The sequence below is a fragment of the Terrapene carolina genome, unplaced genomic scaffold (genome assembly GCF_002925995.2).
Source record: "Terrapene carolina triunguis isolate 2854851 unplaced genomic scaffold, T_m_triunguis-2.0 Scaffold782, whole genome shotgun sequence".
Taxonomy (NCBI): Eukaryota; Metazoa; Chordata; order Testudines; family Emydidae; genus Terrapene; species Terrapene triunguis.
Window position 1 is genome coordinate 491,106 of NW_020665133.1, and position 22,233 is coordinate 513,338.

Genomic DNA, 22,233 nt, shown 5'->3' on the forward strand with positions numbered 1-22,233 from the left:
AGCCAAAAACTAGCCAACAAGCAACTCACAAGCCAATTAAGCCAAAACCAAGCCCAATTTCTGCAGTTTTTTGCGGGTTTGGCATGTCTGCCAGTGGGCCTGGTTCTAGGGGAGATCAGGCTTCTCCAGCTTTCACCAAAAGCATGGGGCCCTGCCCACCTGTGCCTAGAGCGCTCCCTGGAATGCTGGAATTGATCAGTGGCCATTTTCAAAAGTGAGCTTGTTACTGACAGCAAAATGCCCCTGCGCTGAGGGTATGAAATAGGCACAGAGGGGATACTGACGAAGGTAAGTAAGTTGCAACCATCCATCAGACAGGCTGCTTTCAGAAGGCAGCTCCCCTGCAGGTAAGGGTGACGGTGCACAAGTAAGATGGCAACATTGCTCAGGTGCACAGCTCCTCTCTGCCTGTCCGATACTCACCTCTTGAACAAAGGGATAGCACAAGGTATTGCCAGGGAAGTACAAGCAAAGCAACGCGGGGCGGGGAGGGGAGCAGGAACACTGAGCTGAGCCCTCAGCTTCCCACAGAGACCCTGTCTACAATCCTGGCATAAGTCTTAAATGAAAACAAGGCTGGGCAGCAGCAGCAGGAGCAGAACAGAAGAGCCGGGATGACGGGAGAGGTATGGATAGAGCAGCACGGACCAGGACCAGCCAGAGATGGCCTAGTGGAGAGTAGAAGGGAGTTAGATTCGGGTAAGGTAGGGAGCAACAGGTCCGGTTCCTCCCATGGCCACACCTCCTCATGCCTGAGCATGCTTTCCACTTTGGCCTTCTCCTTGTCCAGCTGGGTGGTGGCCCCACTGAGTGCGTGGCTTGCGTTCTCCAACTGGCTGGTTAGCAGCTGCACTTGGTCTTCCAGCTTCGTCATCTGGCTCTTGTGGGCCATCTTAGTCCTCATCTCCTCCAGCAGGGTGCTTTTGGTCAGCTCTGTGAATACACAACATCCTGTAACCAATGCTGTGGATGGGTGGAGCTCATAATGGGGGAAATGGGAAAGATGGGCTCTTCCTTCCCCAGGTTCCATGATCCTGTGGGAAGTGGATGAGCGAGGGGAGAGGAAGCTTTCTGGCATGACTTAAATTCTCTAATAGATCCCCTCCCAGAAGGCTAGCCACCGTCCTCACCTGGGCCTGCAACCTTGTGAGTCCCAACACATGGTGCTAGCACCCCAGGGCAAACACATTCATGTATCAGCCTGGTAGACAGGCTTCACTGTTAGTCTTTAAGGGCCACACTGTGGCTGGCTCTGCATGGGTGCATGAGATGAGGGAAGGTGGCACATGGAGCCTTCCCCTTGTGTAAGCAGGAAGCAGAGAGATTGCATCATGCTGGCATTAGTCTTCCCAAAGCCACGGGCCTACCTCTGTACCAAGAGCTGGCTTGGTGCAGGGGGAGCACTGCTATACCCATCTGATGGGTGGCAGAGAACCGTCAACCAAGAGCCTTGGGAGGAATTTTGGAAGTCAGCCAGGAGTCCATTTGTGGCTCCCACTGCAGCACAGCTTCTCCCCACAACCTGTAAGGAATAACCTAGCCCCAAGGCTTCTCTTCCTAGGGATTTCAAGTTTGCTGTTCCCTGTGCTGAAGTGGCTGAGATTCTGAGAGGCTCATGGGATCTTGCCCCAGCCCCCAGGATTTTCCCTAGTGTGTTACCTGGGCAGTGGAGGTTAGAAGGCACTCAGATACTACAACGATGGAGGTCATTTAAATACATTGGTGCTGATTCTCCTCTCACTTACGCCAGTGCTAATCGGGAGCGACTCCACTAAAGTCAACAGAACTACACTGGTGTAAAAACAGCGTGAGAGGAGAATAAAGTCTATGGATGAGATCAGTTGGATGGATGAGCCCATGAGAATTCTTACCCAGCTCTCGCATGGTAGCTTGCTGTGACAGCAGCTCTTCTTTCAAGGTGGAAATTCTCTCCTCCAGCACAACAGCTCCTAAAGCAACCAGAACAAACGACTTAGCAAGGACCTCCCAGGTCGTTTACAGCACTTATCTACACATAACTATCACACCATGGCATTTCTCATCAAATGAGTGCATCACTCTATGCTTCACAAATGGAGGAGCCAGGAAAAACGACATCGCTGATCATCTTTATTATTTACTGAACTTCTGGTCTTAAGACACCTGACCTTCCAGCCAGAGGGATATGGAAAATTTATGTGTTTAAAAAAACTCTTGAAAAAAGTTGTGAAATAGTTTTTCTGGAAACAGATGTGACACCTACAGAACACAGGATGGGATGGGGCCAAGGTTTTATTGACACTCATTAGGGACAAGCTACATAATGCATCACTCATCACCAATGCCAGAATCCCAATAAACACTTCATATCATCACACCAAGTGTGTGGGGGGGGGGAAAGAGAGCGAGAGAGAGATGTCACCCACTGGCACAGCTGCATCAACAGACTCAGGTCACCTGTATTCTCACTCTTTAGGTTGGTGAGGATCAGGTAGATGATCAAGCATATTGTGAAGATACCATATTGACCCCTAGGGAGGATTTCTCCCTCCCTTTGAATGGCCTCTTTATGAGCTAGTGAGTTAGATACATTACAGCAAGGCCTGTTGTACTGTTCTGAAAAGCCCCCCGCCCGCCCCATCAGCTTGTATGTAGAGCATTTGCGGCTTGCCAGGCGCAGTGAGCAAGCACTGATGACCAGAGGATGGAGAGCAGCAGGGAATAAAAGGACCCAGAAGGTGAGAGTGAGTAGGAAACAGCCACCCCTCCAGAAGCAGAAGTGAAGTAGGGAGTCTGCAATATCTGCCCTCTCGGCCACCAAAAACCCAGAGAAAGAAGAGATTTGTGAACAGAAGAGTTAATTTAAAGGGAATAATCAACTATCAAGGGGTGAAATCCTAGTCCCATTGAAGTCAATGGCAAAACTCCCACTGAGTTCCATGGGACTCTGGTTGTGTCTAATGAAAACACCTATTGACTAGGGACAAGCTGGGACTGGCACTGCACCTGTCCGTAGATCTTCCTTGTCCTTCTCCATTTTGGCTGTGATCTGCAAATTCTCTTTGATCTTTTCCTCCAAGTACTGCTCAGCCTCCTTCCTCTGCCGTTCCTGGGTCTCATTCTCCTTCTGAAGAAGCTTGTCAAAGTCCTCAACCTGCTTCCTCAGTTCATCCTTCTGTTTCTCAGATTCTTCCAGCTCTGCCTTCAAAGGGTTTATCAGCTGCATCAGCCCCCCAAGATGTTTGTTGATACGGGAGAGGTCTTTGCTCTGTTCTGATGCCCAGAAACTCATGTCCATAGCGGTGAGTGGCTTGTTGCCTAGGGTCTCCTCAACCATCTCTTGGAATTTGCCCAGGGACGAGGGGATGTTCTGGCTGTGGCAGATGCTGATGATGGCTTTACCGACCTCCCGGAGGCTGGCCTGACCACTTGCACATGCATCACAGGGCACCAGAGATGACTCAATTGTCTGAGAATGGACACTACAGACATTCCTGGTGACACCATATGCAGACCGTGGCTGCGAGGTGTCTGAGAAATCACAGTCTGGCCCATGGATGGTTTGTGGTAGACATGAGAGGGTTGACTGGGCACTGGCTAATGATGCACCTGATTCTGAAATCATGGGTGAGCAGCTTTTCAAACGCTCATTCTCAGCTTTCACGTCTTGCAGGGTAGACTTCAGTGCGGAGATGTCCCTCCTGTTAGATTTCTTCTATTAGAGAGAAAACATAGGAGAATGAAGACATTTGCTATCACGTTTAAACAAATTATTCTCAACTATCTTCACAGAACAGATGCTCCAAAATTGGTCTGGAAAGCCTGTAAAATGGTGCCCATTTTTAAAAATGGAACACAGGAAACGGGAAACAAATAATTCCTCTAACTCAATAGAGACCCCTTTGCTTCACTGCTGGTGACAGGACCAAAAGTACAACACCAATAAAGCCTGACTGAACCCTGGCACATCCTCACTGGAGGGAATGTCAGTGGGAGTCTGCGATCAGGTTTAGTAGCGTCACCTTTGCTACATTTTTCTGAGATTGAATAGGTTCAAAGAGGGGCTACAAAGAGACCTGGCCGGATTCCCCTGGGAGGTGGTCTGGCAAATACTGGGACTATTTATCCTGGGAAAGAGAATTATTCCAGGGAACGTGACTGAGGAACAGTGTTAAGGTTGCAAAGGGGGCAATGATTAGTGCCCCTTTTTTGCCCCATAATAGGAGAACAAAGGGTCACTTGAAAAAAGTAAGATAAATTTCAAACAAAAGGCATTACTTGATCACACTGCATGTAGGCAGCCAGCAGACCTCCCTGCTGCAGCAGGCCAGAGAGCTAAATACAGTAGCTGGATTTTAAAAGGGGCTGGCTAATATTTACAGCCATTAATATCATGTTAGCTAGTTCTGAGCATTAGATGAGGTTAATCAAAGCCCATGCTTCGAAGTGTAATCTGATCACTGAAGGTTCAACCACGATCTGGTTTAGTATAGCAAATCCTATATGACATAGGTCCCAGCATCGCTAGGGCACATCCTACCTCAGTCACTAGCTGCTGATGGAGTGCTCCCAGTTTCAGTGTGCTGTTCCAGTACTTCCTCACAGCCAGCCCAATGGACATGCAGGGTCCCACTGCCTGGGAGGGGGGCACAGCTTGTTCGCTGATGAGATTCTCCATGTAGCCTGTGAAGCTCTGAAGCAGCAAAAGCAGCCTTTTTTGACAGAAACAAACCGCGGCTTAGAGCTGCATGAAATTTCTCTCTGGGAGCGGGCTTTTTGCTGTAGGTCACTACTACCCTGCAAGTTGAGGAACGATATAAGGAGGTGGCCCAGGGTTAGCATTTGGCACACAAAATACCCCAGAGGGGAACCCCAGCTTCCTAGGCTGTTTGGGGGTGGAAACAAGGCAGATGGACCCTCTGTACCCCAGGGGGCTGGACAGTCATGGGTCACCACTTGTGCAACTCTCCAGTTTTGGGTCACTCTATGGAGCAACATTCCTCCAAGTTCAGGGCCTGACTGTCCTCTCCCAGCGGCACAGGTTCAAAGCCATGCCCTCTGCAAGTAGATGGGGTATGTGGGGGTAGGTCCCCCTTTGGCCCAGTGATTAGGCCTTCCAGCTGGTGGGTGAATTCAAGGAGATCCTAAATGAGACTTGTCATAAACATACAGCTAAGGGTAGCATAAAATCCCTCCTTACCCTGTAAAGGGTTAATCCCTCCTTTACCTGTAAAGGGTTAAGAAGCTCAAATAACCTGGTTGGCACCTGACCAAAAGGACCAATAAGGGGAGAAAATACTTTCAAATCTGTGGGGGAAGGTTTTTGTTTTGTGTTCCTTTGTGTTCTCTCTGGGTCAACGAGGAACCAATGCAGGGAAAAAACATCTCCCTAAGCCATATCTGAACTAAGCATCTTTTATTACAGAAATAGTAAGTAATAGCAAGGAAATGTGTTAGATTATCTTTTGTTTTAGCTTGTGAATTTTCCCTGTACTAAGAGGGAGGTTTATCCCTGTTTTTGTAACTTTAAAGTTTTGTCTAGAGGGGAGATTCTCTGTGTTTTGAATCTGATTACCCTGTAAATTACCTTCCATCCTGATTTTACAGAGGTGCTTCTTTTACTTTTCTTTATAAGAAAAGTAAAAGAAGCCTTCACAAAGGTAAAGCCCCAAAGCTCCCATACAGGCCAACCCCTCGGGCCCAGCCTTGAGAAGCTGCACTGAGAGTTACTTTTTTAAAAATTAAGCACCATTTTACTTCAAGCCAATGGAAAAAGCACCTTCACTTCCCAAATGCCTAGTGATTAAGCCATGATTAAAAATATAAAACTGACATCTGTATTGATAACTATATATGCCAAAAGTCAATGCAGGCTAGTGGATGAGGTACTCAAGAAATGCGGTTCCAATCCCCGCTCTGCCATTCACTAGCTGGGTGGCCTTGAGCAACTGAGTTCACTTGTGCCTCAGTTTCCCAATTGGCAAAGCGGGGATAACAACACTCATCTACAATAAGCAGATGAGAGGCTGTGAGGATTAATTAGTTCATGGCTGTAAAACATTTTGAACAAATTAAGTGTTCTAGAAATACAAAGTAACTGTCAAATCTCTACTCACAAACCCTCTGTACATTGCACACAAAATCTATGTTAAAAGAACATTGTCAAGGTTGCAAAGTCAAGCACCCAAAAGTTAGGAAATGCCAAAATGAAGGTTGTCTGCATATTCTTAATTTGGCCCCCTTGTGCCAATGCACAGTCCTTAATTACATGATCTCCTGCCATTTTTTCCATAGAACCTCTGCCTCATTCAGTGTACATGATGGACAGTGCTCACTGGGTGAGCTGTTACTCAATATTTTGTTTTATCCTTGTTGTTCAATGTGTGGCCCCAGGCCTTGTTCACTGCACATCATTCAAACCCTGCTCTGAAGACTGAATTATTAATTTCCTCATAGACTTTTCTATGACGCTCAGCACGACAGTAGCTGCTGTGCAAACTTTTCTTCACAAGACTCCTGCAGAGCTGAGACACAGGGCAAAAGTATCCACTAGTTTTAAGTGCCCAACTTGAGACACCTACGACCTGATTTTTCAAAATACTTATTATATAGCACTTTAGATGTTCAAAGCACAGCTCCCATTGACGTCAGTTGCAACTGGGAGTGCTCAGCACTAATGCAAATCAAGCCCCAGACTCTCATGTTGAGCACCCCGAAAATGAGGAGCACACTTAGGGACCACCTGTGAAAACTTTGGTTTAAGTGACTTGCCCAACACTGCATAGGAACTCTGTGGGAGAGGGAGGGATAGAATCCAATTCTCCAGGGTAGCATTCAACTCGCTGAACCACGAAGCCCTCCTTTCTCTTCCCACAATCCTCTGCCTCACTCACTAAACACCTTACAGGCTCCTTCATTATACAGTCCTGATTCATCCCCAGAGCAGGTCCATTCTGTCCACTGAATGAGGCATGCACAGTCCAGTCACACTTGGGAACTGTGAGGGGATGGAGCATGCTCAGTCACTCTGTAGATATGACCTGTGCACAGTCTGGAATGCTTTACCTAGGGAGGTGGTGGAATCTCCTTCCTTGGAGGTTTTTAAGGCCCGGCTTGACAAAGCCCTGGCTGGGATGATTTAGTTGGGAATTGGTCATGCTTTGAGCAGGGGGTTGGACTAGATGACCTCCTGAGGTCCCTTCCAACCCTGATATTCTATGATTCTATGATTTCGTGGGTGAATACCCACTTCGTCATGCGTCTGACGAAGTGGGTATTCACCCACGAAAGCTTATGCTCCAATACATCTGTTAGTCTATAAGGTGCGACAGGACTCTTTGTAACTAAAAACTGGCTCTTAAAATGGGAAATGTCAGGCAACCTTAAAATATGTTGCTACCAACCCCCCCCCGAAGAGAATTTCAGGGAAATGCTGCTAGATAGCTAAAAGCCGTTCAAGTTCTTTGAATATACTGCACATGCAGATCTATGCTCATGGTGCCAGGGGCAGATATCCTATCAGTAGGGATCTGCAGAGACATTTCTCAAAGAAGAAATACAGCTGCTCAGCCATCGATAAGTGGCTGCATACAGAAACATTTTCCGTGCTTTCCAGATGCATGTGATTCTAAAGACCTGAACACAGATATGTTGTCTGTATGAATGTAGTGTTTTCCCAACAGGCATTTCTGAAAGGAATTGGGGATGTCCATTGATCAACCTTTTAACAGATCTGAGATGTATTCATCCTCTCACCTGTCAATCACCAGTTCGAGGAGCATTACATGGGAATGCTGGGTACATTCAGGGTCATTCTCCACATAGTCATAATGCTCCAGCAAAGCCACCAGATCCAGATCACAGGACACTTTATTGGGAAACTTCCAGGAGGGATAACGCACTGCCCCAGCCCGGGAAAAGACATCAATGATGGCTCCTTGTAGATCGGTGATGTCCTTCCTCAAGCTCTCCATACAGTTTGGATTGCCCAGCAGGTATGCCATTCTGTCAGCTGACTTTAGGCCACCAATAGGAAAAGGCCCCTCATTGGCAGGATGGATAGATCTGCAGCAGACAACAACATTGAATACCAAATTAACTAGCAGATCCCCTAGGGAAAGAAAATCAAGGCAGGTCAGACTCATTACTGTACATCTCAGCTCTTCATGACTATGGGATAAAGTGCTGTCACTTTTGCTAGGGCTTAAAAGTTATGGCCCCGTGTACAGCATTGTAACAAGTCCTAAGACTTCACAGCTGTATTATGCTGCATGCTGTGCCACTGGAACTTCACAACAACAGCGGGAATAAAACTCATTTCCTGTTGTTCCAAATAAACAGAATCCCCTTTAGCTGTGTTGGTTGTATAGAGCCTATGATACTAGTCCCATAGAGTTTAAGGACAGAAGGGACCATTAAACCTAGTCTGACCTCTAGAATCTCAGAACTATTAAAGTTCATCCAGTTACCCCTCTATTGAGCCCAAAGACTCTAGGTGGAAAAAAGTATTTCAGTCCTCAGGAGCCTAACCTACCAGAGGCAGAGAGCAGGAGAGAGAAAGGTGCCAGGCATCACACATAGGTGAGGAGTTCTGATTCCATCCAGTAGACAGCAGTGGCATGCAGACATATGTCAGAGACAAGTATTACACGTCACACGTGTATACAAGTAAGGTGTGTGTGTGTGTGTGTGTGTGTGTGTGTGTGTGTGTGTGTGTGTGATACATGCAACAACTGGCATTGACAGTGCCTTTTCCCATCTTTTCCACTTTGCCTGCCTCTAGCCATTTCCAACCAAGGATCTCAAGGTGCTCTAAAAACATGACTGACTTAACCCAGCCCCACTGGGAGGTACCAGAGGACGGTATTATTACAAGGGGGAGCTGACATCCCGAGCCAGTCACAGCCAGAGAGAAAAGGGGATGGAACCCGGAGTCGTAGCTCGGAAGGCCTCGCTCACGCTAGAGGTGCTGTGCAGCCCGTGTCACGCTCACAAGACACGCCGAGAGATCCTTAGCTACACGACGCTAGACAAGGACAAACACCCGCTGCCCCCAGCCTGGCAGAGGGCTTGGATGGGGAACCCACGGACCCGGGGCCCGGGCCGGGGAGACGGGACGGTCCGGGGAGGGGGTACCCACCTGCCGAGCGGCCGCCGTCTCCCGGCTCGGAGCGAACCCGCAGCCTCGGTGCCTCCGTTACCGCCTGCCCTGCGCTACCGGTTACCATGGCAATCGCACAGGCCCTGGCCCTCCTCTTTGCGAAGTGAACCATCTGCCCAATAGAATGTTAGGAGCGCTTCCTGCTCCTCCCCCCACAATGAAACGTCACGAGAGTACCCCCCAGTTCCCTCAGTGGAACATTCCGAGTTTGCCGCCCTCGCTCCCTATGAAATACACTAACACTGACTTGCTGGGAACAATCCCAGTGACACGAGCCCGATGAGTTGTGCGCGCATGCTTTACGACTGTACCAACCCCGGCTGGTATCGCTGGACTGCGGGCACCCCCTCTCCGTCCCCAGAGTAGAACATGCCAACGGGGCTACGCGCGCAGCCGCCACAACCCGCTTCCTCGCCTGGCCTGTGTTTTTGACGTAGGCGAGCCCGACCGTGCTGCGCGCGCAGCCCGGGGGGGGGGAAGAGAGTCGCTGCCATTTTGTGCGCGGCGGTGTCGGTCACTCTGTGCTGTTCGGTTCTTGCCGCCCCAGGACAAGCAGAGACTCCAGCGGGCCGCTGAGGAGGCACCATGCCGGCCGGTCCGGTCCAGGTGCTGCCGCCCGCGCAGCCAGCGCCCCAAGAAGGCAAACAGGTACTGGGCTGTCCGGAGGCGGGTATGGCGGGCCGGGGCCCGGCGAGGAGGGAAGCCCCGCTCACCACAGCCGGCCCGGGTCTCCATTGCGGAGCCGGGCTCCCCCGGGTCCCGAGCAGGCAGCTCCCAATATGCAAAGCGGCGCGGTGCATGCTGGGAGAGGTAGTTTCCTTGGGCACCAGGGGTCTGTGATCCGAGTAGGCTGTCAAGCTAAGCAGGGCCTGGGATCCTGGCCCCTCTCCCTCCGCCAGGGAAACCCCCACGCGGGGCTTCGGTCAGTGCCAACTCACAGACTTTAAGGTCAGAAGGAGTCTGATCTGCACATCGCAGGCCACAGCACCTTGCCCACTCACTCCTGTAATAGACCCTTCACCTCTGGCTGAGTTAGTGAAGGCCTCAAATTATGGTTTAAAGACTTCAAGTTACAGAGAATTCACCATTTACACTAGTTTAAACCTGCAAGAGATCTGTGCCCCATGCTGCGGAGGGAGGTGAGAGAACCCTCAGGATCACTGCCAATCTGACCTGGTGGGAAATTCCTTCACAACCCCAAATATGGCAATCAGACCAGTGGTGCCCAGGCTTTTGATGGTTGTCCCCACCCCCCGCAGGGATGGCATAAGGGGGCCACAGCTGGGGGTGGATCTTGGGCCGAAGCCATAGCCAGGGACCAAGGCAGGAGCAGCGCCACAGCTGGGCTGCGGTGGGGGCCGGGTGCAACTCTGCTCCCAGCTTCAGCCCTGGCTAGGGGTGGGGCTGGGGGCGGGAAGGGGCTGGGTGGCAGTCCCTTCCTTCCCCCCCATGGGGGCTGGGCTTGCCCTGCCACACACCCCTCCAATGTTCCCCCATGCCCCCCCCAGGGGAAGCACCCCACTCATTTGGGACCTCTGAGAGACCCTGAGCATGTGGGCAAGACCCACCAGCCAGACACCTGGGAAAGAATTCTCTGTAGTAGTCAGAGCCCTCCCCATCTAGTGTCCCATTTCCAGCTATCGGAGATATTTACTGTTAGCAGTTGCAGTTTGGCTATATGCCATTGTAGGCAGTCTCATCATACCATCAACTCAATAAATTTATTAGGTCAGACTTGAAGCCAATTAAGTTTTTTGTTCCAGTGATCTGCTAGGGGGCACTGTGCTGAGGTGTGCTGCAGGGAGTGTTGCAAGACTGTGTGCGTGTGTGTGTGTGTGTGTGTGCTAATTTCTCTCTCAACAAAGAAACCTAGGGGGTGCTGTGCTCCTGGGGCAGGGCATGAATAAAACTCAGGCACTGCCTCACTTGTGGGTATTAAAAGCTCCCGGGCTCCCTTTGCTTGAGTCCTGTGTCCTGGATCACTGCCATTTCTGTCTCGATGTCCCAGCTCCCCGAGTTCTTTGTGGCGTTTTAGTGTACAACATCTTCCTTATTTCTTGTCTTAAACTTTTGTCTAGCTTTGCTGTGCTCTGTTAAAAAGCTACTGTCTTCTTCTAGAGAGGTAGTGTGGCCTAGAGTCTACAGCACTGGGACAGGAGACTTGGACTCTATTCCTGGCTTGCTGGGTGACCTTGAGCAAGTCACTTCCCCGCCCTATGCCTCAGTTTCTCTATTTGTAAAAGGGGGGTAATGATACCAACCTCCTTTGTAAAGTGCTTTGAGATCCACTCATGAAAACCATTATATGAGGTAGCTATTATTACTACCTTCGAACTGGATGCATTTCAGCATTGTGTGAAGTGAGTTATCTCAAGGTTTCTCTCAGTGCTTGGCAAACTAAATAGGGAATTGCTTCACCCATCACTAAAATGCAACCCCTGAAGGCGGAAGCTGTTGAACAGCTCACTGCAACCCTATTTGATGCTAGTTCAGGACAGAATGTGAAGAAGAATCGTTTATCCACTGGAAATTGAAGGAGGAACGGGGAACAGAATGTTAGTATCCAAATTGGAATTTGACAGGAAATCAGGATTTATGAAAAACTTATAATTGCTTGGGATGTTGGCTCTGTACTGGAGGAAGAGGGAGAATATCACCTACAGAATCTCCTATCCAAGTACTGATCTGTCCTCTCTTTGCTTAGCTTGTGGCAACTAGATATGGCTGCACACAGTGTAGAATGATTTGATATTCAGAAGAGAGGATCTGCAAACATCGCAGAGCCTTATGGTTGACTGAAGGGAGAGAGAAATTCATTCTGGTGCTTACAGTTCTGAAAAAAAAATCTTTTTGGCTCAAATTACTTAAGCTTAATTCTCATTGTAAAGGTTTTATTTTTCTAGATTGGTAAAATTCTGTTTGGTGCTTTCTGCTCCTGCACAGTTGACAGTGTGGACTAAGGAGTTTCACTTTGGTCAATTTTGGAAAACAGTGATTGGTTGCTCTTAAGAATGTTTTTCCCTGCCTGCCCATTTGCACTCCCTCTACAGACAACTGGTCCCCACATTCTTAAATTCATCTTGTGCCTAAGCTCCCAACAGACACCTGCAACTCCTTATGAGGCAGTCAACCAGCTAGGCAAGCAAAAAATGCTGCATTTGTGTATGAGCCAGAATTCTTTCAGTGAAAGGCTTATGGTGATGCAGTTGCGATGGCCTCTCTTGCTTTTCTTTGAATCCAAATGAAGAAGTCCAAGGCTTGGAATCCTCTCTCCTTCAAGGCAGAAGGGTCTGTTACATCCTGTTACAGCAAGGCTCAATACCCTAGCACTGAGATTACTCACAAAGACCCTAAAAGTAGCAGCAAAATCCAAGTAATTCCCTACAATGCATCCAGTTGAGATGCAGTGGCCCAGGTCATTTGGTTTCTTTTCTAACCTGGAATTTGTGACAAACATGGAAGAAAGTTCTCGAGCTCCTTCTTGATATATTTCTCACCTGGAAGCTGTCATTAGCATAGCAGAAAGGAAGGTTGCCCAGTCAAGAACACACAAAGATGACTTTCAAGGCCACAGGTCTTCAAGACTGGGGGATGCCAGAAGTAGATTCTTTTGACACTCAAATAAATTAGAAAGTTACCAAATTGTTTAGCAGGTTCAAGAAGCCACGGGCGCATGCAGTGGATGCTGCCTGTATGAGATGGGCAGGGAGCTTGAAATATGGATTTCTGCCCTTTCCCTCATCTCAGGGATCCTTCAGAAGATTAAAAAGAAAAGATGGAATACTTGTTAAACTCACCACTCCAATGTGACTTTGCGAGACTTTATGTTCCAACTTCCTGCTCCTAACCAGGAGCTTAAAATCATCTGTCTAGTTGCCCCCATTCCTTCTGCCTCAGAATTCTTTCTCTCCCCCCACCTTTCCTTAGCATTTTGGAGACTAAGTGGCACATCCGTTGTGATACAGGATTACCAGTTTTTGTCCCTGGGATGACTAGTGTCTAGTAGACATCCAGTTTTCTTCACACACTTTATAGGCTGTGGGCAGCTCTCTCAGTGCTGCTTGGACACATACATTTCTCTGAACATGGGGCCAATTTGCTTGAAAGACCTATAAGATTGAGTTAGAGTTGCATTTTGGGTTGTTGGCTTGAGCATTCTACGGTCAAATTCTTGTTCTCAGGGCAACAGGAAGGAAAGTAGAAGGGTTTATAGCAGAGTCTTATTACTATATCATATGTTCTATTTAGGCTCTATCCATCTGAAACCATTTTCACCCTGCAGTCCCTCTGTAGTCTAGAGTACTAATATTTTTAAGTCTCCTTGTTCCTCCCTTTTGAGTCTACACTTCATTTTTCTAAAACAGCTTTTCTATGGCAATTTTTCCTTTGTTCAGGCATATTGGAGAGAGGTCTGTCCACTCCAGTAAATGACTGCTTCCGGTCTTCGACAAGGTTAAAGCAGTTCTCAGGAAGAGTTCCAGGGATGGTGCTCAAGTTAAGGTCTTTCTTTCATCTCAGTCAGGAAACTGACTTACAAGCTTTCTTACAGAAGGACTTTTGGCACAGTTTGGAGAGGGTCAAAACTCTTAAGTCTCATTTACATGGAATTCATCAGATTTTAGCTCCTTATTTGGGGTATGAAAGTGTCTCCAAAAAAGTTTCAAAGCTTCCAGATCTGCCCTAGCTAGATGGTCAAAGTCCTGTATTCTGTATATGATGTTGGGACTTCTCCCCCAGCAGCACTTAAACCCACTCTACTGGGCTGTGGGCTGAAAGGGAAAGGGCTTCAGTGAGGATTGTTTAAGGCTGTCACCTGGTGGCCTTTCATATACGTCTTGAGTCGCTGTTCCCTTGATGTGTTATCCTCTGCAGCAGATGCCCTAGGCAGGTTGGTGCTCAGTATTGTTGCTTGGTAAAGAGCAGGGGAACCAGTTGATGCTGTTACTTAGAGCCTAATGGTTCAGATTGTTCAATGAGTAGGAGCAAAAAGGAAAAATCACTTTATCAGTAACCTGAGTTTGTTCAGCAAAGCATTTGACAATCTAGCATTTGATCCTTTCAGGCTTTTAATAATACCTTGCTGTTCTATAGAGCTTTCCATTGGCAGATGTCAATGTGCTTTCAAAGGAGGTAAGTATCATTATCCTATTTTATAAATGGAGAAACTGCGGCACCGGGAGGTGAGGTGATTTGCCCAAGGTCGCCCAGCAGGCCAATATCAGAGCTGGGAATAGAACCCAATCTCCTGAATCACAGTCCAGTGGCTTGGACTACTACTTGACACTGCTGATTCGTCTCTGTCTCCCAAGCTCAAACAGCAAAGGGAAACCTGTTGATCCAGATTGCTGTGCTTTGTCTCAGAACCTGATTAACAGATGATGAAAATCTCCCTTTCTGTTATCACCAGCTTTGATCTTGTTTGCTATAATTTAATATCCTGACATGCTGATTGCAAATTCTACAGTGAACAGAGATGCTTCCATACCTCATCATCTTATCTCCATGTAACCACTGTGTGCTGGGTGGCAGGACTATTGTTTTGGTTAAATGAGGTGGGAATATGGTAAGACTGTAAAAAACCTCTCATTTGTTCTTACTGCAGCCAGAAGATGAGCCAAAAGAGGAAGCAGCACCAGCCAAACCCGTTGTGGGAATTATTTACCCTCCTCCAGAAGTCAGGAATATTGTGGACAAGACTGCCAGCTTTGTAGCCAGGTAAGTAACACTACATTGGGCTCTCATTTAATGGGATTTTAAAGCCCTCTTGGGAATGCCACTCACTGCACTGATCCAGAAACGAGCAGGTCTCCATGTTAATTGGCATCAGAATGTGCTGTTCATTTGGTGGGGCTGGGGAATGTTTTTGTGCGGCCTTGCAAAATCCTAATGAAAGTTTACCAGTTGAGGTGCAAAATCTACTTACTTGTCTTTGCCACAAGGAGGATGGTAGACAAAAACAAGATTCTACTTCTCTGTCAAAAATTACACCTTCAAGGTAAGCTGGTGAGTAAAATTTGCTAAGGGTGCTTTAGCAGTTTGTATAATTGTTTTTATGGTGGATCACTCAGAAGGGAAGAGGGAAGTTGGTGCACCAACATTACTTTTAGTGTTGATGCTGACTCTTCTCAACTCATTTTTTTCACCTCAGAAATGGCCCAGAGTTTGAAGCTCGAATCCGTCAGAATGAAATAAATAACCCCAAGTTCAATTTCTTGAATCCCAACGATCCCTACCATGCATACTACCGGCACAAAGTCAGTGAGTTCAAAGAGGGCAAGGCACAGGAGCCCTCGGCTGCCATCCCCAAGGTCATGCAACAGCAGCAAAGTGCTCAGCAACAGCTTCCCCAGAAGGTAAATTGTTCGTGTCTATTGTTAGCCGGGAGTTGGCTCGTAGGGTGTCAGTTTTGATCTTGGTCTTTCAATCTCCTTGCTCAAACAAGCTGTGGGTTTGATCTGTGTTCACGTTTTCACAATGGAAATCAACACTGAGAGACTTTGAATTCTATGAGTGCCCAGGCCTTTTTCTTTTGGTGCACATATGTATGCCCCTCGGTGCCCAGGGTTCATATGCCCTGAAACTTGACAAAGCTGAGAAGCCTGCTTGTATCTCGAAGAAAGGTAATTTGCTGCAGGTATTGATCACAATTGAATGCTGGTTTGACTAAGAATGTTCCTGATCAGATATTCATGTGATCGCTAGTCTTGTATATATCTAGAATATCCTGCCAGAAGTAAATTGCTTGACAGCACCCTGCAATCAGTGCAAGATTTTGCTGGGCTTGTTGTATGCATTGTTAATTCCAAGGAGTTTATTCCAAGACTGTTTTCTCCAGTTATGTTGGCGTCTCGGCAACATTTTGTACTCCATGCTTTGAGATAATCTCACATAGTAGGGACATAGGTCAGGTATGCATTAGCTAGCAAGAGGCCACTCGCTGAACCTACCTGCTTTGTGTACTCTATACAGTCAGTGATCAGATGTTTTGTGGTTATGTCTGTTAGGAGATTATAGCTACATCCCATTTCTGCTTCCAGCTATGTTTTGTGTCTGAGTAAACTTTTGTCATCTTTTTGCAGTGGGCCTATTTAAATGACTCACTCATGAATTATATTATGTTAATACCTTTCCCTTCCTTGCAGTTATGTTTTAGTCATTTTTCCCCTCCAGTTAATGAAAGCCACTGGCCTTCCCAAACAGTTACTTAGGAGGAGTGAGTAATGGCTTTCATGGGTGAAATTAGTGAGCTGTCCGAATTCCCCTCTGTAGGTACAGGCTCAGGTGATCCAGGAGACAGTCGTTCCAAAGGAGCCACCTCCAGAGTTTGAGTTCATCGCAGATCCTCCCTCAATCTCAGCCTTCGACTTGGACGTGGTGAAGCTGACTGCACAGTTCGTAGCTCGGAATGGCCGGCAGTTCCTGACTCAGCTGATGCAGAAAGAGCAGAGGAATTACCAGTTTGACTTCCTGCGCCCACAGCATAGCCTTTTTAATTACTTCACCAAACTGGTTGAGCAGTACACCAAGGTACTCTCTGGGCTTCTCTCTCTTCTTCTGAAAGCATTATTTCAGCATTATGAAATAGCCAGTCTAGAAAGAAAGAAAAACTTCTAGCTGTCCTCTTTTAAATGCCTGTCTTTGTGTACAGGGAGAGAACGTTTTGCTCATTGTCAGAAAAACGTGTATGGTGCCTAACACTGAGACCCCAAACTTGATTTGGATGTTCTGAGTGCTACTGTAATGCAGATAAAAGTTGTTCCTTTATAGCAAGAGAAGCAGGTGAAATGGCAGTGTGAGAGAATACTATACCTGAGTATTGGTGATAGCTAAAAATAGGGTAACAGGAGAAATGGAGCTTAGCTTCAGGGGATCCAGTCATAAGATTCATTTTTGTCTAGTGTAGAAACAAGATAATTAGGACAGCTTCCTTAATTATGAACCAATTTATATGATAGTCATCAGTGATCTCCTGAAAATGTGTTTCAGATCTTGATCCCGCCTAAAGGCTTACTTATCAAACTCAAGAAGGAGGCTGAAAACCCTAGAGAAGTCCTGGATCAGGTAACTTGTGACTAATTTCCACAAAACAACTGAAGCATTTCAGTCTTGTTCTGAATTATTTCTGGTTTTGAGCTCAGCATCTTTCTAATTATTGACATCACGTGTAAGCACAACGAGAACAAAGTGTGGGAACAGGGCATTTCAAACAGTTTTCCAAGCATGGGAAAATAAGCTGATCTGATCAACCACTTGTGTAGCAGGCTTTATATCTTAGTCCTGTGGGGAATTCTGCACCAAAAAATTTAAAATTCTGCGCACAATATTTTAAAATTCTACAAATTTTATTTGTAAAAATAACACTATATAATCACGAGTTTCAATTATTTTGATAATTTATTTCAAAATACCTGTCAGCAAGTATGTCTGTAACAATACAGACACACACACAAATTCCCCCAGGAGTAAAGAGTAAAAGATACCCCTATGACAACCCAGTTCCTCTTTCTCCACCCCCACCTCCCTAGAGCTCAGCCAGGGGGTGCCTTGGCCCAGACACTCATGCCCTCTATTTCCATCCCCCCGGCCCAGAGAACCAGATACTCACAACCTCTACCACCCCCCTCCCCCCCGAGGCCAGCTGTGGGCCCCCCGCTGGCCCAGATACTCTCACCCCCTACCCTCCTAGAGCCTAGGGATCCAGAGGGAGAAACAGCCTGATGCTGGGTCCCGGATTTGCACAGAGTTTCCTGCATGCTGCCATCTCCTTCCTTCAGAGCATGCTGGGAATCCTCCAGTTCCTTCCCCATTCCCCCAGCCTTGTCTTCCATTTGCAAGTTGGGCTCTGCCAGGTCCAGCTGCCCCCACTGGTGGCCAACATCTCTGCAGCCCATTTCTGTGGGGGCGGGGGAGAAGGAAATTCTGCATGCACAACATTAATTTCTGCAAAATTCTGCATTGTGCAGTGGTGCAGAATTCACCCGGGAGTAATATCTTCATGAAGCTTTACTGCATAAAGCATTTTCCCATCCCAAAGAGCTTACAATCTAAGATCTCAGTTGCTACTCATAGGCAAGTCTATTTGTAGGTTTCTTAATATACAGTACCTCATCTTTAAAAATTAAGGTTTTCCTCTAGCAGACTATATTTGCAGTTTGGAACATGACTGCATGTTTGTGAGAAGTATGTCAAACAGTTCCAGGTGTTAATCTGTCAGGATTTGAGATCTGTCTTTTGGAATTCTCACTATTATTCATCTAAAAAGTTTGACATCCGCACAGTGCTGAACCTGCAGCCCATACTCAAGCAAACCACTCCTTGAAGGCAGTGGGAGTTTTTCCTGGTTGCTGCAGGATCAAACTCAATTTCTAAATTTTGAATTAACTGACTTCCAAGGGTTGCCCTTGTGGCTGCCCTGGAGGCACTGACTATGTTGGGTCTTACATATTTTGGAGAATAGAGGTGAACACTTGTGGGGGTTGTGACTTGTTTTATGGTTCCTAATGGGTTCTCCTTTGTATACTGTGACATGTTTCCCACTTCTGTGACTCAGTGCTTTATGTCTCCTTGTGCAGGTGTGCTACAGGGTGGAGTGGGCCAAGTTCCAGGAACGAGAGAGGAAGAAGGAAGAGGAGGAGAAGGAGAAGGAACGTGTTGCTTATGCCCAGATTGATTGGCATGACTTTGTAGTTGTGGAAACAGTGGACTTCCAGCCCAATGAGCAAGGTAGGAAAACTAAGTGACATAACCGCTGTGTGACTCAGGTTCTGTGTTTAGTGGGGATGATATGTGCCTCTTGAGAGCTGCTGGAAAATGCTGTAAGTAAAAAATATTAGATGGGTGCAAGGTAGAAGCATATGATGTCCATTTTATGAAAAACTTTATATCTGCTGAGTTCAGGTCCTGTTTCTTCTGCAGTTAGTGATGTCACTGATGCTTAATTGGTACTACTTTCTTTGTGACTAGCAGCTTCCGGTGTTATCAACTGTTTCACTGAAAACCAAGACCCCCAAACTCTGTTGCTGCATTAACACCCCATTGTGGTAGCTGCTTCCCTTTCTTTGCTGCCTTCAGTTTGTGTCATCACATATCTTCATGTTGGTGTTCAGACCAGTCTTATCCCTAGCCTTTCCCTTCTATGTGCCTTTGCTCCCGTGAGCCCATCAGTACAACAGTCTGATTTCCCCCACCCCCCAAGTTAGTTTCATTAAAGGGGACTGGTGCCTGTGTCTGCATCTTGAGCAATGAATAGTACCAAAGAAGCCCTCATGTTTGCTTTTTTTTCTTTGTTGCAGGGAACTTCCCTCCTCCCACCACTCCTGAGGAGCTGGGGGCTCGCATACTGATCCAGGAGCGCTATGAGAAGTTTGGTGAAAGTGAGGAAGTAGAGATGGAGGTGGAGTCAGATGAAGAAGATGAAAAGCAAGAGAAGACAGAGGAGACCCCATCTCAACTAGACCAAGACACACAAGTGCAGGATATGGATGAGGTAAGTAGCTGGTGTGATAAAGGGTACTTTCATTGTTAAGACTTTAATGTGGCATATGGGGCTCTGCAAGCTCTCACTTCATAGCGTCCCTGTGCTTCTTGGTGTTCAATGACAGTTATCCCTAAAAATGAGCTCAATCTTGGCCCATTAATCTGTTGGCCAGAAACCCTTCTCATCCATTGAACCAATGAGGAGGGCTGTGTTTGCATGTTCTCTAACAAAGTACAAACTCCATGAGAGAATTCCAGGAATGTTGCTGGAGAGAAACCCTAAAAGATTGTCCTATTAAATAGATCACTTTTCATTGTACAGTTGACGCATTCAGAAGCCCCTGAGATGTTAGTTGTTGTCAAACTACTAACTTAGCTGCCTTACGGGAGAAGAGATGAGAAAGGGCTATGGTTGGGGCCCTACCAAATTCACAGTCATGAAAAATGCATCAGGGACTGTGAAATTGGGTCTCCCCCCGTGAAATCTGGTTGTTTGTGTGCTTTTACCCTATACTATACAGATTTCATGGGGGAGACCAGCGTTTCTCAAATTGGGGGTCCTGACCCAAAAGGGATCTGCAGAGGGCATCTCAAGATTATTTTAGAGGTGTCGCAGTATTGCCACTCTTACTTTTGCACTGCCATCAGAGCTGGGCAGCCAGAGAGCAGTGGCTGTTGGCCGGGCACCCAGCTCTGAAGGCAGTGCCCCACCAGCAGCAGTGTAGAAGTAAGGGTGGCAATACTATACCATGCCATCTTACTTCTGCGCCGCTGCTGGTGGTGACTCTGCCTTCAGAGCTGGGATCCTGGCCAGCAGCCGCCGCTGCCCAGCTCTGAAGGCTGTGCCAGCAGCAGCTCAGAAGTAAGGTTAGCAGTACTGCAACCCCCTCTACAATAACCTTGTGACCCACCCACCCCACAACTCCTTTTTGTCAAGACCCACACAATTACAACACTGTGAAATTTCAGATTTAAATAGCTGAAATCATGAAATTTATGATTTTTTAAAATCCTATGACCGTAAATTAACCAAAATGGATCCTGAATTTGGTAGGGCCCTAGCTGTGGTAAACCATAGTCCCCCTGGTGCCAGAACTAAAGATGAGAGATGCAGTTATTTAGAGAGAAATGGGGTACCTGGTTCCCTCTTTGGGAAACAATTAGACTCTCCACTCTCTTTAAATTACAGCAACACTAGTGCTGGCACCCTTTCCGCTATTTTAAAAATCTCTGTAGATACATAGTGCAAGCTGCTTGATTGGAGTGTGTTTAGGGTTACCATATTAAAGGTTTTTAAAAAGAGGACACTCCACGGGGCCCTGGCCCCGCCCCAACCCCGCCCCCTCCCCTGAGCACCCTGCATTCCCCCTCCTCCTCCCTCCCAGCCACGCGAAAAGGGCTGCCGGGCAGCCTCCAGACCCTGCGCCCTGGGCCAGGCACGTCCCCAGCGCAGCCGGAGCCCAGGAGGGGAAGCGCCCGCCCTGTGCCCCAAGCCAGGCGCTTCCCCAGTGCTGCCGGAGCCCGGGAGGGGAAGTGCCGGGGGCCCAGGGTCTGGAGGTCTGGGGGCTGCCCGGCAAACCGTGAAGCCGGTAGCGCTCGGGCAGCTCCGCTCTTCAGCTACACAGAGCTGAGGTGTCTGGGGGGAGCAGCAGCAGCCACCGCCGCAGCGGGGAATCCGCCTGCAGCTCGCAGCCGGAGCCGCTCAGGTGAGCAGGGGACTGGGGCAGGGATGCCGGCATTTTCCTGGACATGTTCGGCTTTTTGGCAATTCCCCCCGGACGGGGATTTGAGCATCAAAAAGCCGGACATGTCCGGGAAAATCCGGACATATGGTAACCCTAAGTGTGTGGATCTGACACTTCCATTTTTTGGAATGAGGTGGGGTCCCATGATACAACCTGCTAATAAAGATATTTCAAGTGGCTTGAGGTTTCCCATGGAGAAACTGTCAACAAATGAAAAATGAGACGCTTAGGTATGCAAAGAAGAAAGCCTTTTTCACTTCTGTAATCTGTACTCTAGAGCCAAGATTGTTTCAGTCGTGGAGTGACTGCATAAGCCCTGTTCACTTGATGCATAGATTTTTTTGCCCTATATGACTTTCAGTGCTGTTGCTACATATTCTGTGTTCTAAGATATTTGATCTGCTGTTAATAACTTGTAAGCATTGTTTTAATTTAAGGGCTCCGATGACGAAGATGAGAGTCAGAAAGTTCCACCTCCTCCAGAGACCCCAATGCCACCACCTCTTCCTCCAACTCCAGATCAGGTCATTGTGCGGAAAGACTACGATCCCAAAGGTAAACTAGAGTTTGGTGACAATGAGCAATTTAATTTCTTACTGAATAGTCACACAAGACCTTGCTTCTAAGATGTGCAGTCAAGTTAGGCATTTTTAACAATGTGGTTTTGTTCCTTCAGCCTCCAAGCCATTACCACCGGCACCAGCCCCAGATGAATATCTTGTGTCTCCCATCACTGGAGAGAAGATTCCTGCCAGTAAAATGCAAGAACACATGCGAATCGGCCTTCTGGATCCCCGCTGGCTGGAGCAGCGGGATCGGTCTATCCGTGAGAAACAGAGTGATGACGAGGTCTATGCCCCAGGTTAGTCTGCC

The 22,233-nt window shown here is 47.5% G+C and overlaps 3 protein-coding genes across 4 annotated transcripts in view; 1 reads left to right on the plus strand and 2 right to left on the minus strand.

The window, feature by feature from the left end:
* LOC112105186 (coiled-coil domain-containing protein 157-like) overlaps window positions 1–7,818 on the minus strand; it is an 18,796-nt gene extending 10,978 nt beyond the window's left edge. The window contains exons 1-4 of one of the 2 annotated variants that reach the window (XM_026660460.1): window positions 7,735–7,818; window positions 2,986–3,694; window positions 1,872–1,949; window positions 743–933 (exon numbers count right to left, since the gene is read on the minus strand). In XM_026660460.1, the coding sequence (XP_026516245.1) occupies window positions 743–933; window positions 1,872–1,949; window positions 2,986–3,604 (888 nt within the window). In that variant the 5' untranslated portion in view covers window positions 3,605–3,694; window positions 7,735–7,818. The remainder of the gene's footprint in view (window positions 1–742; window positions 934–1,871; window positions 1,950–2,985; window positions 3,695–7,734) is intronic. The other variant, XM_026660461.1, reaches the window with a different exon arrangement.
* LOC112105187 (coiled-coil domain-containing protein 157-like) lies at window positions 7,731–9,637 on the minus strand. The gene is made up of 2 exons (XM_024197875.1): window positions 9,455–9,637; window positions 7,731–8,043 (listed from the first exon to the last, which is right to left on the minus strand). The coding sequence occupies exons 1-2, from the start codon at window positions 9,631–9,633 to the stop codon at window positions 7,731–7,733; spliced, it is 492 nt and encodes a 163-aa protein (XP_024053643.1). The 5' UTR covers window positions 9,634–9,637.
* SF3A1 (splicing factor 3a subunit 1) overlaps window positions 9,628–22,233 on the plus strand; it is a 20,000-nt gene continuing 7,394 nt past the window's right edge. Inside the window, exons 1-9 of the mRNA XM_024197870.3 lie at window positions 9,628–9,787; window positions 14,742–14,854; window positions 15,288–15,492; window positions 16,409–16,666; window positions 17,126–17,200; window positions 18,712–18,862; window positions 19,432–19,625; window positions 21,798–21,915; window positions 22,037–22,222. Of these exons, the coding sequence (XP_024053638.1) occupies window positions 9,725–9,787; window positions 14,742–14,854; window positions 15,288–15,492; window positions 16,409–16,666; window positions 17,126–17,200; window positions 18,712–18,862; window positions 19,432–19,625; window positions 21,798–21,915; window positions 22,037–22,222 (1,363 nt within the window). The 5' untranslated portion in view covers window positions 9,628–9,724. The remainder of the gene's footprint in view (window positions 9,788–14,741; window positions 14,855–15,287; window positions 15,493–16,408; window positions 16,667–17,125; window positions 17,201–18,711; window positions 18,863–19,431; window positions 19,626–21,797; window positions 21,916–22,036; window positions 22,223–22,233) is intronic.

Bases quoted from the DNA above. Each gene is read 5' to 3' on its own strand.
- LOC112105187 (XM_024197875.1), bottom strand. From the start codon at position 9,633: ATGGCAGCGACTCTCTTCCCCCCCCCCGGGCTGCGCGCGCAGCACGGT. The intron at 8,044-9,454 runs GTTGGTACAGTC...TGTCTGCTGCAG, and splicing joins GTCCAGCGATACCAGCCGGG to ATCTATCCATCCTGCCAATG.